Source organism: Chanodichthys erythropterus, chromosome 8, assembly GCF_024489055.1.
Source record: "Chanodichthys erythropterus isolate Z2021 chromosome 8, ASM2448905v1, whole genome shotgun sequence".
NCBI lineage: Eukaryota > Metazoa > Chordata > Actinopteri > Cypriniformes > Xenocyprididae > Chanodichthys > Chanodichthys erythropterus.
Window position 1 is genome coordinate 2,070,413 of NC_090228.1, and position 14,786 is coordinate 2,085,198.

The window sequence follows — 14,786 nt, forward strand, 5'->3', positions numbered from 1 at the left end:
GTGTGTTCAGTTAGTGAGCTATTGCCTAAAACTATATATTCAAGAGTTTCTGGCTTCACAGCTGAGCATTGCTGGATGTTTGATCATGAGCCTAAGAGCTCATTTATTTAGTGTATATGTCCCTATTCTGAGACAAAGATGTCTCTTATGAACTGGTCTTTCACAGGCTCACATAAAATAAACAAAACCAAATTCATGCTTTGTTAACTTCAAATTTAAAGTTTTCAACACAACTGCTGTCACATTATAGCAACATTCAGACCTCGCAGCCCTGAAAATGGGTTGAAAAACCAAGTAATTTCCAGCAGAGACATACATTTTTGATTATGTAATGTTTATTAAAAGTACAAAGCACATTAGAAAGGATATATGCAAGGCAAGTTTATGTATTTAGCACATTTCATACACAATGGCAATTAAAAATCTTAGCTTATAAATTATTAAAAAAAAAAAAACTAGCCACAAAAATATGACAATCACGCTAACACAAGACTAATTAATATGGAAGTAATTGTTAAAATTTATGACAGATTCTTATGTCAAATACCAATTTTATATTATATTATTAATGATGATAAATCACTGTAAGTGCCAAATAAACGCAATTAATTAACATAAACGCCACATAAATAAAAAGTTGGCGTGTGTATTTTTATCTTGTACGTTACTCAGAGATGCCATCTGCTGGTCATATAAGTGAACTTATCATGTAGTTTGACATTTCGCCACTAGACGGTGTAAGAATATGAGGGTCGAACGGTGGAATTTGGGATGATAGCGCTTATTCATGTGACCTAAATTATTATAAAATTATCATAAATAATCTTATGTGACGCAGCCGCGTTGGATAACGCATGACGTAGGCGTTCTGCTGTCCAATCGGAACTCGTCTTTTCAGCAGCGTCACTCAGTCAGTAAACAGCATGGCGGCGTCCGTGCAGCGTTTCGGCGCAGCGGGGAGATACTTTTTAAAGACTTTATTGAACACAACAGCCATTAAGAGGGTGAGAGATTACAAACACAACATTAATATCATTTAAAATGCCGAAATATTGAAAATGAAGTCCTTGATATCGTTTAAAACAGCCAGGTTGAGGCTGTGGCATGAACGCTGGTCTGAATGATGCAAGCGTACATCAAAACATGAAGGGGGAAAAAAAGACAATACTCAAACATTTAATTTTATTACTACTCAAATCCGTTTTAATGTTTACCTTATATATGCTGTTCTGTAAATCATGAGTATATAACATGATTTAAAATGATGTCTGTGTTTCAGACTGGCTCCACTCAGGCTGTCAGTCACGTGGTTTTAAATGTACCTGAGACGAAGGTCACGACCCTTGATAACGGGCTCAGGGTTGCATCTGAAGACTCCGGCCTGTCCACATGCACGGTGAGTTCACCATCACATCTCAACATCCGAGCCAGGTGTCTGATTAATTTGAGTATTAAACATTAAAATTAGGAAGGCAATTTTAATATGGTGGGTTTTTTTATTTTTTTATTTAATTGTTTTTATTCTCAAACTGGGTCATGTGGTGGTGGAGTGTCTCCCTCCATCATTGTAGGAGGTGCCACACCCTTTTCTGAAATAATGATACGAAAAACAATAGATTCAAAAGATGTAGTTTATTTCATTCAAATGAGAGAATTTCATAATGCATTTGTTATACATCATAGAAGACACATCGTTGCACTTACATGTCAACTAACTCTCATTAGAGTACTAGTAGACTGTTATGGTTAGTAGAATAAGTTAACATGTAGTTGCTAAGTTACTTATATAGTCAGCAGAATGTATAAAGAGGACCATCAAAATAAAAAGTTTAGGGATGCACTGGTTTATCGGCCGATTTTTGCTCAATTTACAACCATATCGGCTATAGCAGGAAAAGGCCGATAAAACAAACCGATAGTTTATTAATTAACTGCATAAAGGCACTGAGCTTTATAATGACTGTTGCATAATCCTAGCGCTGTTGTCTGTGCTTTAAAGTTAATCAAATAACAAAAGATCGCACAATATTCTTGACTAAATACCTTCTGTAACTTTCATAAGTGTAGCGGACCCCATCCGAATGATGACTAAAACTTTACTGAAGTTTATTACGTCCGTTTTCACTCCAAACAAATCACCACAAAAACTAAACAATACAGAGCACAAGAAGTACACATTAAATTCTCTCTCTCTCTCCATTGCATTATCATTAACATACAGTGAATTACTTATTACAGCTAACAGTTAAATATATACAGATCTCATGCCTTTTCGGGGGATTTAAATCTACAAAATAACTTAATCTACAAAATAACTGCATGCACTCCCTGTCATTACCCATATAGCTTAGTATATGAGAAAACCCGTCAAAATAAGAGTCCCGCCTTAGTTAAGGAGTGCAGATCTCATACATATCTTAACTTACAAAAAATATTAAAATGTATACAAAAACAAATTAGAAGATTAATAACTATAAAGTCTGCTACAATAAAGAAGGATTAACATCTATTTAATTTATACAGTGAAGAGTATGCAGTGCTATTTTACATTTGTTTACTTTATTTCTGTATACCTGCTAGTATATTTTAATGCAGGTGCTTTTGAACTTTGCTTATTTAAAACAAATATCGGTATCGGCCAATAATTATAAAATCGGCCCCTAAAAATCATATCTGTTCATCCCTAAAAGAGTTACCAGAGAACTATAATGAATATTAATGAAGTAAGTAGGAGTTCCCATGAGGGCAAGTAAATGACAAATAATCAAAATATCTCGATTCTAATCACATGATCCAGGTTGGTCTGTGGATTGATGCTGGGAGCCGGTATGAAAATGAGAGCAATAATGGTACGGCCCACTTCCTGGAGCACATGGCGTTTAAGGTAGGAGAAACAACGAGTTGCAAAATTCTCTAAATATTAAAACAGTTTTGTTCAGAAAACATCAAATTGTTTCAGGGCACCAGGAAGAGGTCCCAGCTCGACCTGGAACTGGAGATCGAGAACATGGGCGCTCATCTGAACGCTTACACCTCCAGAGAGCAGACGGTGTACTACGCCAAAGCTTTCTCCAAAGATCTGCCCCGAGGTAAACACCAAACACCACCCCGTCGTGACAGGCAGAACGGCATTATGGGTGTGCTGTAAATCAGTCTCTGTTCCCAGCGGTGGAAATCCTGGCTGACATCATTCAGAACAGCACGCTGGGAGAAGCGGAGATCGAGCGAGAGCGTGGAGTTATTCTCAGAGAGATGCAGGAAGTGGAGACCAACCTGCAGGAAGTGGTCTTCGATTACCTGCACGCTACAGCCTATCAGGAAACACCTCTCGGGAGAACCATCCTGGGCCCTACGGAGAACATCAAGTATGTGTCGCTAGTTTACATTCCATCACAGGGTACACATTTTAGATATCACCATACTATTGTCAGTTGATTAAAGGCAGGGTAGGTAAAAAAAATGTATAAAAAACTTTTTTTTCAAAATTTGTTTAAACTTTATATATATATCAATACATAATTAAAATGTAAGTACTCTGAAAAAGAAAGTATAAAAATTGAGTGTCTGTAGACCTCTCACGACTGTTTTAAAGACAGCTCATTATTTCCATTCACTCCACCCCCTCCCTTCTGGGCTCCTTCCAAAGCCACGCCCCCAAAACGCATGAACGCGCGACTCTGACCACTGAGCTGGAAGAAGCATTATTTACCTGAGACGAGCGGAGAGGAGGGAGCACAGTGCATGTAGTGACATCATGTCAGAATCACATGTAATAAAAATAACTTATGAAGCTAAACAAACAAGATGTATTTTAGTACTCACTATCAAGCTAGCATATTGATATTGGTAAAGTTTAAAATATATATTTTTTGATTCGCTAACGAGCTAGTTATCTATAAGGCAAAGCTAAAAACAGGTTGCATGATACACGTTTTTCCATTACCATCATTTACACTGTGATGAAGATGAATTTCGTGTAAGATTCATAACATATACGTTGTTCTACAGATAACATACACTCAAATATCAACTCACAACTGCATTGCAGACACAAAATAATAACACACACATACAACAAAGTGTGTACGACACACACAGATACAAGATAAAGACATCAGTAAACATAGGTAGAGAATATAAAAACAAAACAAAGGCGAAAAAAACGTGCAGGTAAACTTACAGGTGAACATGGTAAAAGAGTTAGACAGAGGGTAAATATAGTTCTAAGAAAAGTTCCTAGATGCGGAGTAACGTTAGGCCTACTATCTGTTAAACATGTATTTAGTTATCTAAAGCAAAATTATGCACAATTCAACACTATAGCTATCATCTTGAGCTAGGCCTATAGATTATTTATAGTCTCTACAACGGCTCGCTGAGTAATGTTATGTTAGCTATATTACGCAGCTACGTGTGCTAATGACAAATGCTTCATGAAAAAATAAACAAAAAAATATGTATGATCAAAATACAAAAAGAAAGATTTACCTGTCCAGCAGAAATAAAGCCATCAAGGAGTCACTTTTCAGCCCCTTGAGTTCCCTCAGTTCTCACCATCGCTGGAAAGCCACGCCGATATTACCCTTTACTGTCTATGATATTAACTCGCGTTTTATTTCTTTGTTTATCCAAAGAGTTTTTGTTCATTGCCTTTTCTTGTACTGTTACTGTATTCCTTTTTTTTGCCTGGTTTGCCTTCACTAACTGCATAGGCCGGTACTGTGAATTTTGCTTGCTGTTTCTCTGCCCTTGTTTTGGTATTCCTAGGATCCATGCCTCTTGAATTCCCCAAATCAAACGTTCGCGCGCAAGTGGGCAGGTCATGTGTGGCAAAATGGTGGTTGCCATGGTTGTGAGAGAGTGACAGTTGCCTAAGCCAATCCTGATTAAACGGTCTAGAGTCACTTGATTTTTATACTCTTTTTATCAGAGTACTTACATTTTAATTATGCATTGATATATATAGAAAGTTTAAACAAATTTGGAACAAAATTTCTTACCTACCCTGCCTTTAATCGCAGTACATCAAGACAATTGTTTTATATTTGAGTTTTATGAAATCATATGTTTACATATGCAAATGAGATCTAATTAAATATGTAATAATGTGCATACATTTCCATAACAGAAATCTGAACATTTGGATAAAGACAGGATCAAAATTCTTGTTTGTTTTTTTTTTACAGATTGTGCTTTTGATAATTTTATTAGTTTGTACTATTTACGTTTAGCTTTTTATTTGTTTTTATTTCCAGTTAGTAATTTGTGCTTTAAATTTAAACTTATTTCAGTTACTTGCCAAGGCAACATTTCTAATTTTCGTTAAGTTTTTCATCTAATAATTATTTAATTTTAATTCAGCCTTTATTTTAATTAACAAAAAATCTTTTTCAATAACTTGTTAATGATAATAACCCTGCTTCTTACAGCTCATTGTTGAATTGTTTTCTGAAACGTTGTTTAAAAATGCAAACAAAGCATTATATAATTAATGCAAAAATTTCCATAATTTAGAGCAATGGTTTTCTGCATTGTTTATATATGCAAACAATCATTGCATAATTAAATATGCACAAATTTGCATACATTTCCAGAAATAAACATTAGGAATAACAAAAAAAAATATTTTGTTGACATGTTAGTTAAAGGTTTTTACTGAGAGGATTTTGGTTTTCTTTCTTTCTATCACTCCATAAATCAGAAAATCAACAGCCAGAAAAAAATTGTTTTTAAAAATAAAATGTTATATAAATCAGTTGAATGATATATGAACAAACATCTCTGTAAAATCCTTCAGAATACAGATGGGAATAAAACTGTAAAGTTTAAACTTTTTTGATCATTTTGATCTTTTGCAGAACTATAAATCGAGGGGATCTGGTCGAATACATTACAACACACTACAAAGGGCCACGAATTGTATTAGCTGCAGCCGGAGGTAAAGCAACAAACAGTGACTGTGTCCGATATCACATACTTTGAGCACTAGGTACTTGTTTTGAGTAAATACTTACTTTGCGAGCACTAAAAACAAAGTAGGTTCTATAATATCTGTAGTATGAATGTAATCCAGACGTACTACATTCACCATGTATCATGTGACCTACTAGCATCAGTTGTGTCGCTTCTCTGCCATTCACAAATCATCTCCTGTGGCCTCATGTTATAGTAAAGTGTCCATCGTATGCACAGTTCAGAATCTCACCTGTTGTTGTAGGTCATCTGGGTACTTTTTACCAACTGAGTACTGTGAATCTGGACAAGCTTCTTTTTTCACATACTGTTTTTCACCTACTATATAGTAGGGAAGTATGTGATTTCGGATGCAGCCGCTGTAGCTCAGCATCACTGAACATGTTCATGAAAGTCACTTCCTCTGTTACTGGCTCAGATTTTGATCATTAATAAAGCAGTATTGTTTTTTTGTCTTTAAGGAGTCTCACATAATGAGCTAATCGATTTGGCCAAATTTCATTTTGGAAAGCTGCCGGCCAGATACAGCGGAGAGACTTTACACCCCTGCCATTTCACCGGGAGTGAGGTAAACGCACGATTACATCATTATTTACGCTAACATAATTATAATTCAGATTAATGATCATTAGTACAAATAGAAATGTTTTATGTTGAATATAATGTTTATAATAATAGTTTACATTTTTTTGCGGTGATAAACAATCACACAGACAAGATTTGCCATATAGTATATATCATTTTACGTGAGAATATTGTACTGTATGTATGTAAAGAAGGATTTATTGTATGTCCAACCTTTAATATATTTTAAAACAACATTTTTCGATGATATAACAATCAAGCAGTTCAGTTCATTTTGTGCTTTATGTATATGGATAAAGTTGGATATACTTACAGTAGATGTATAATTGTCTCATTTAAATAATTCCCACCCAATACATATGCAAAATAAAGAGGCGGGGCATAGTTGAGTTAGTAGTGTGTTGAAACTGGTGGTCATGGTAAGGGGAGGGACATTTCCCAAACACGCTCAAAGTGCTTGACCAATCACAACACACTGCTCCAGCCGACCAATCAGAGCACATTGTGCTTTTCAGGAGGGGCTTCATAGAGACAGGAACTAAACAGAGCCTTACTGACAGACTGGGAAGAGAGGAGCTGCAACAATGGAGAATATGAGGAAAATAATGTATAGAGTATTAGAGCCCAAAACCAACATCAAGACTTTTGAACAGAGTTCCTCTATAAGAGACTTACCTTTGAGTTCTGCTCTTAATTCCTCACAGATTCGTGTGCGAGATGATAAGATGCCTCTGGCTCATATAGCCATCGCCGTGGAGGCGGTCGGCTGGTCACATCCAGATACTATTCCTCTAATGGTGGCCAACACACTCATTGGAAACTGGGATCGGTCCCTCGGTGGCGGGATGGTAAGATGGTCTCAATGAACTCACTTTACACTGAAAACACCCGAAGGTCAACTAACCAGACCTAGTTTTCTCGTAGAACTTGTCCAGTAAACTGGCACAGATGGCATGTCAGGGCAACTTGTGCCACAGTTTCCAGTCCTTCAACACCTGCTACACAGATACAGGTCTGTGGGGGCTTTACATGGTGTGCGAGCCAGGAACCGTAAACGAGATGATACGTTTCACTCAGCTGGAATGGTGAGAGCTTGACGTTATTCGCCTTTTCCATTGAGCTGAAAGTGCGGATGAGCAATTAACATACGGTTTGCTTTAGGATGTCTCTGTGTACGAGCGTGACTGAAAGCGAAGTGAACCGAGCTAAAAACCTGCTGAAGACAAACATGCTCCTACACCTGGACGGTAAGTGAAGCGTCATGTAAATCACACCATAATCAAGAGGATTTACGAACACACATCACATGTAGAGCTGTTTAAAGTCATGAAACTGAAGTTGTGCTAGTCTTTTCTTCCCTGTTGTGCAATATCTGAGTGAAATGGCTTCGCAAACAAGAACAAATGTAGGGCGGGCTTGATTTTGTCAGTAGGGAATTGATTGGATGGTTGTGGAAGAGAAAAGTCGAAAAGACGGAGAGGGAAGTTATTCTTATTCAAGATTACCTGGAACAATATTTGAACAAAATTTAAACAAATGTGCATGGATAAAACATTTATTATAAATACTGCAATATTAGAAAAAAATGTTTTTTATTTTTATTTCATGGTGTCTTGTCTAGGATCCACACCCATCTGCGAGGACATCGGGCGGCAGATGCTGTGTTACAGCCGCAGGATTCCTCTGCACGAGCTGGAGGCCAGAATAGATGTGAGTAAACAAACCTGCTGATGCATTTCTCAAGGGTTTACCGCTTTAACCAGAATTGTTTCTCATGGGGATGTTTGTAAAATTAAATCTGCATGGCATCTCAGTGATAAAACGTATTTATTCATGGTGAAGGAGTGAGTTCTCTGATCCTACAAAGCCATGAACTTGCCGCTCAGTCACATGATTGACAATTAATGTGTATGTAACAATAGTAAATAATATTTTGATTATTTAAATATATCAAAATAGGAATATGACGACACATGGTTTTTCTGTCTTGCATTTTATCTTCCAAAATGAGTCATTTTAAAAATGTGTAAATTAGCAAAAATAAATTAATTTACATAAGGTAAACATCTGACCCAGCTACTTTATTAGTTGTGCTAGCCCTAATAATAATGTATATAATAAAGTAACCAATAAGTTTAAGTAACCAATAAGGTTTCATCTGGTAACATTAGTTAAATGTATCACTGCAGAATTAAAATAAAGAAATTAAGGTTTAGGAAAACATTCCAGGATTTTTCTCCATATAGTGGACTTCACTGGGGTTCAACGGGTTGAAGGTCCAAATGTCAGTTTCAGTGCAGCTTCAAAGAGCTCTACATGATCCCAGATGAGGAATAAGAGTCTTATCTAGAGAAACCATCGCTCATTTTCTAAAAAAGTAAAAATTACATACTTTTTGACCACAAATGCTCATTTTGCACTAGTCTGTGACGCACCATACAATATGTAATCATGATGGAAAGGTCACGTGTGACGAAGGTGGAAGTACCATGGTAGGGCAAAAATCGTTTTACCGCTTATTTTGCATATTTCGCGTATTTGCATGTTTCCTTTGTAAACACTGGATCGGTACTTCCGCCTACATCACACGTGACCTTTCCTACGTGATTATGTAATGCGCAGAGCAGTGCAAGACGAGCATTTGTGGTTATATACATTTATTTATTTTTAAAATGACCAATCGTTTCTATAGATAAAGACCCTTATTGGGACCTTCAACACGTTGAACCCCAGCGAAGTCCACTATATGAAAAAAAATCCTGGAATGTTTTCCTCAAAAACCAGTAGTCAAAAATGCTTTACAAAATGACTTTTGGATAAGCTCCCTTCCTATAAACTGGGATTTGGATTCAGATCGCAAATAAATTACCACACACCTTTGGTGTTTGATTCAACCGGGAATGTTTACATGTGTGGCGAGATAAAAACTGACATTCTGGATTCAGATGGCAATAAAAACACTAACTAAATTGTTGAATTCACCTTACATCTCCATGAGAAAGTTAGCATCAGAATCCGGCTTCAGTTTTCACGCTTCTGTCCTCAGGCCATAGACGCCACAACCATCAAGGACGTGTGTATGAAATACATCTACAATAAAGCTCCTGCTATAGCTGCTGTTGGTGAGTGTCCACCTTTACTCTGTTATAATGAACTATTTGATACTTTCCCAACCCTGGTCCCAAATTAAACACCTGATTCAACTCGTCAGTTCGTTAAGTAGAGACTCGGGCTGCGTCTGAAATCACATACTTCCCTACTATATAGTAGTCAAAAAACAGTATGTGACAAAAGTAGTATGTCTGAATTCATAGTACTCATAATAGGGTTGGTAAAAAGCACCTGGATGACCTACCACTTCCTGTGAGATCCTGAAGTGTGCATAAGGCGGACACTTTCTCTCATAAGGCCACGGGAGAGGATTTGTGAATGGCAGTGAAGTGAAGCAGCTGACGCTGGTAGGTCACATGATGACGACAACATAAATATAGTGCATCCGGATTAGAACATACTTTTTTTTTTTAGCGGTCATGAAGTAATTTATTCAAAGTAAGTTCCTACTCAGGAGTGTGCGATTTTGGACGCAGCCTGTGTCTTAACTAGCAATTAGTTAGGGATATCAGTTTTACTTTTTTTTACTTTACCTTTTTATGTAACCGACTTAAAGTTACTAAATTGACTAACTTGTAAAACTGCTCTAAACCACATGACCTAAAACAGGCGCGTCAGATAAGAGACAGACGTCCCGCGTCAGGATCAGGGTTGAGAAACGCTGCTTTAAATGACTGATAACCAAATACTCGTGATGGTTTGCAGGTCCCATCGAGCAGCTTCCAGACTATAACAGGATCCGCAGTGGCATGTATTGGTTACGGCCGTGAGGATTGAGAACCCGAACACCGTCTGCATAGTTACAAAAACAAGAGAACTTAATGTGCTTTTTTTCCATGTTTATTTTATTATAAAATAAAGAACAACACAATAAAGTTAAAAGACCACGTTTTATGTGTGTGTGTATGTGTGTTTTCTCTTTCTCTGCGGCACGTTTGTCATTTTTTGTTTTTAGCAGAAACCTGCTCCTGGGCCGCTTTCTTCGCTTTGATCATCTCCACCAGCTCCTGGACAAACAGACAGAAAAATATTGTGTATTATTGATTTTTCTTTCTGTGTAACAATACTTTAATAATAAAATTAATTTATAAAAAAAATCTTTATGAATTTTGGCACCTTAATATAATTCTATTCTATGTCATCTACTTGCATTTTAAGAGTGTTTTACAAATATATTTAAATATTTTAAATTGTATTAAAATATTACGATCACTACTAAAAACTTTACTTGGCAGCTTATTTTACTTTTACCTTATTAAAATGTTAATGCTTATTTGTCTCGTCATTATTTGTTCTGTGTAATAATGGCTAAACAGTCATGCCAAATAAATAAAAACCCTAAATATATGGTTTTAGCGTATCGTACAATCCTGTCAATGACGTTTCTGTGGTTAAAAACACAGTTACGCAGAGCATGAAACGGAGCTGCTCACTTTGTATCTCTTCATGCAGTCTTTCTTGGAGCGTCCGGGAACAGCCTCAGAGATTTTCTCCCAGCGCTCAGGTGTGTTGACTGGGTAGGTCTTCAGAGCCTGTTCCAGAAGCTTCTGCTCCTCTGTGGTCCAGGGTGCAGAGTTGGATTCACTTACAGCTGGAGGAAACATTAGGAGAAGTGCTGATGTTGTACCGGTGAACTGTTTTTGCAGTATGTATTCTGTGACAACTTACCATCAAATCTCTCTGATGGCACAGCGTTGTCTACAGTTGGAGGAACGGCTGAATGCTCCTTCTTAAACTTCTCAAAGGCCTTTCGGTTAATCTCATCTTTCTGGTGAGGGTCTGCAGATTAAAGAGGATCTATTATGCTTTTTTACATCTTCCGGGAATGAACACGTCACAATATTCCTCATTTAAATACACAGAATAAAGGGGCGGGGCCTGGTTGAGTTAGTAGTGTGTTGAGACTGGCGATTATGGTAAGGGGCGGGAAATTTCCCAAACATGCTGGAAGCGCTTGGCCAATCACAGCACACTGCTCCAGCTGACCAATCAGAGCACATTGTGCTTTTCAGAAGGAGGGGCTTCATAGAGACAGGAACTAAACAGAGTATTACTGACAGACTGAGAAGAGAGGAGCTGCGACAATGGAGAATATGGGAAAATAATGAACATTCAAGGGAATAATATGGCCTCTACTTCAAGCCCAGTGTGTTACCTACCAAGTTTCTGCAGTGTTTTTGCTTTATTAATGACGTCTTTGGCGGTTCTCTTCACCCCGCTGCTGGAGTGCTGGTTCATGTAGTTGGCGATCACCTCCCACCTAACCAATCACAGCACACCTCATCAGGAACACTAGGAGCATACATACAACATGTGATATGGCAGGTTTCCATGGAGACTCACCTGGCATTGGTTCCGGCGGGAAAGAGGTTGACAGCTTTGATGAGCAGCTGGAGATCTTCTTCATTCCAGCCTCTGTTATTGACTCCTCCTCCTCCGCTGGCGTGTTCAGCGCTGCGCGCCGCCTGCTGAGCCTGAAGCTCCGCCTCCTTCTCCTTCTGCATCTGAACATTCACCTCTTGCACCTGCACATGGATACAGTCAAGGCTTGAACCAGGAGAACTTCAGGAAAAGAGCAAGTTACAGTACCATTCAGAAGTTTGGGGTCCATAAGATTTTTTTTCCCAAAAGAAATTAAAGTGTCCTTGATTATGATTTCAGTTTTTTAACTTGAGTTAGTGTGTAATGTTGCTGCTTGATCATAAACAACATCTGCAAAGTTACGACACTCAAAGTTCAATGCAAAGAGATATTTTCTTTTACAGAAATTGCTTTTTTAGGACCACAACAACATTATTAATTACTATATATTATTATATTAATTAATACTTATTATTTTAATGTTATTATTAATAATAATTATTATTATTATTAGTAATAGTAGTATTTATAATAAATGCCATTCTTTTTAACTTCCAAAAAATAAAAAAAAAGTTTCCTCAAAAATATGAAGCAGCACAACTGTTTTCAACAATAATAATAATAAATGTTTCCTGAGCAGCAAATCATCATATTAGAATGATTTCTGAAGGATCATGTGACAGTGAAGACTGGAGTAATGATGCTGAAAATTCAGCTTTGCATCACAGGAATAAATTACAGTTTACAATATATTCACATAGAAAACAGATGTTTTAAATTCTAATAATATTTCACTTTTTACTGTATTTTTGATTAAATAAATGCAAATCTGATGAGAAGAAGAGACTTCTTTCAAAAAATTAAAAATCTTGCTGACCCCAAACGTTTGCGCACATGCACAGATTAATGGCTGACAACAAAAAGAAGATGCATTGAAGTAAACGGTGCAGACGTGTTTCTGGTCTCTCACCTGTTTCTCCAGAGCTGCTTTACTCTGTTCTTTATTCCCAGAGGCCAGCGCTTCATTCAGAGTCTGCAAACTACAAAAGAAACAAAACAACTTGATTATTCTTCCACATTTTGATGATAATTTCAAAGAAGCAACTGACAAAAACACAAAGGTGTAAAATGACATTATATTTAAAAGCTTTCAAGCAATAACTACACAAACATAAGCCATTTTCACAACACGACTCCTTCACCTGGTCAGTTCTAACCGGTCGCAGAGTTTCTCCACTTCCTCCATCATCCTGACGCTGTCGGCTTCATTATCTGCAAAGTAGTTTTGAGTCTAAGAGAAACAGGGAGAGAGATGAAGATAAACGCTCACAGAGAGCTGAATGTCTGTGTGAAGCAGGGACGGTTTCCTGCCTTGCACGTGGTCCTGAGCTTCTGTCGCTCTTTCTTGATGGCCTTCTTCTGGGCCTCTTTCTCTTTCTTGGCCTGCTGTGCCGCCTGTCGCGCCGCCTCCTCTTCTTTCTCCCTCACCATCCGCGCCGCCTCCTCCTCGGCCTGTCGCGCCTGCACAGAAACACAAACACACACCACAGACTCACTACATGCAGGCTCAAATGACACTGCAGCAAAATTCATGAGAGAGATGATTTAGAGAACAGGGTTGCTGAGAGCAAACATGGATAATATTAATGGAAGTGGAAAAATATTGTAATCTTACAGTATGTGCAGCTACAGTGAGCTTACCAAGAAAGTACTGAGTCATAAAATAACTACATATAATTACCCGAGAGGTAGGTAGAGTTAGCTTTAGTAAATTAATTAATTAATTAATTAATTAATTAATTAATACCTAGTTATTGCAATTACTATGGTAATTACATAGTATGTACAACAGGACTGTAAAATAAAGTATTATATATATATATATATATAATCAAAGTTCACTCCAAAATATTGGGAAACAAAAAAAAATAATACATAAGTTATTGGTCAAGTATATGAGTGTATAAGTGTATTACATACATACACACACACACACACATATATATACACATATACATATTTTATATATATTATATATATGTGTGTGTGTGTGTGTGTGTGTGTGTATGTAATATATATATATAAAATCAGTGCTTCCCACAGGTTTGAAATATACTTGTGGTGGTAGCCGGGCGAAAAATCCTCCTATTACCCACGGCACAAAAATGGTCTACTACATGTGACAAACAAATAATGACAGATTTTTAACAGTATTTTTATTTATTGAAATTACTTTTAATTACGTAGCATATTACATTTAATTACATACTAATAATATGCATTGTAAATGATGCTAAATTACAACATTTAAATGGTTCACCTTTTTTCTCTCACAGATTTTACTAGTAAAATTCATATAAATTAATAATATATGTGTCAAATAATGTTCTTTTCTTCCTGTGGGGGAGACTACAATAATTTACTATGAATTAAATGGAAATTATATAAATTGTATTTTTAAATTAAATACAATTTATTGTGTAAACAAAATACCAATAATACCCAAAAGAAAAAGAAAAAAAACTTAGCGTGTGACTTTTAATTAACACATAAAATAACAATAAAAACAAGCCCGAAATACACCGGGACTCTTATTTTGAAATGTCTGTACAATTGCAGGCTGATCCTTCAGATTCTTACAATCGTCTAAAACATTTTATATAAAGGACATGAAGTAGACTTTGTAATAATTCATCAACTTGAGTTCATTAGCAATCGCTTGGCATAAATCTGCACTTTTCATTGATTGAGAATCA

General features: G+C 36.7%; 2 protein-coding genes across 2 annotated transcripts in view; one reads left to right on the plus strand and one right to left on the minus strand.

Annotated features, from left to right (window-relative positions):
• Nucleotides 1-752: 752 nt before the first annotated feature.
• On the plus strand, nt 753-10,513 carry pmpcb (peptidase, mitochondrial processing subunit beta). The gene is made up of 13 exons (XM_067391397.1): nt 753-1,004; nt 1,280-1,396; nt 2,798-2,884; nt 2,960-3,089; nt 3,167-3,365; nt 5,859-5,938; nt 6,435-6,541; nt 7,263-7,406; nt 7,483-7,643; nt 7,720-7,805; nt 8,180-8,268; nt 9,605-9,680; nt 10,375-10,513. The coding sequence occupies exons 1-13, from the start codon at nt 924-926 to the stop codon at nt 10,437-10,439; spliced, it is 1,422 nt and encodes a 473-aa protein (XP_067247498.1). The 5' UTR covers nt 753-923; the 3' UTR covers nt 10,440-10,513.
• A 38-nt stretch (nt 10,514-10,551) lies between these two features.
• Nucleotides 10,552-14,786, minus strand: part of dnajc2 (DnaJ (Hsp40) homolog, subfamily C, member 2) — an 8,728-nt gene continuing 4,493 nt past the window's right edge. Inside the window, exons 10-17 of the mRNA XM_067391396.1 lie at nt 13,402-13,551; nt 13,233-13,321; nt 13,001-13,070; nt 12,013-12,194; nt 11,829-11,929; nt 11,338-11,448; nt 11,103-11,260; nt 10,552-10,676 (exon numbers count right to left, since the gene is read on the minus strand). Coding sequence (XP_067247497.1) covers nt 10,608-10,676; nt 11,103-11,260; nt 11,338-11,448; nt 11,829-11,929; nt 12,013-12,194; nt 13,001-13,070; nt 13,233-13,321; nt 13,402-13,551 — 930 coding nt within the window. The 3' untranslated portion in view covers nt 10,552-10,607. The remainder of the gene's footprint in view (nt 10,677-11,102; nt 11,261-11,337; nt 11,449-11,828; nt 11,930-12,012; nt 12,195-13,000; nt 13,071-13,232; nt 13,322-13,401; nt 13,552-14,786) is intronic.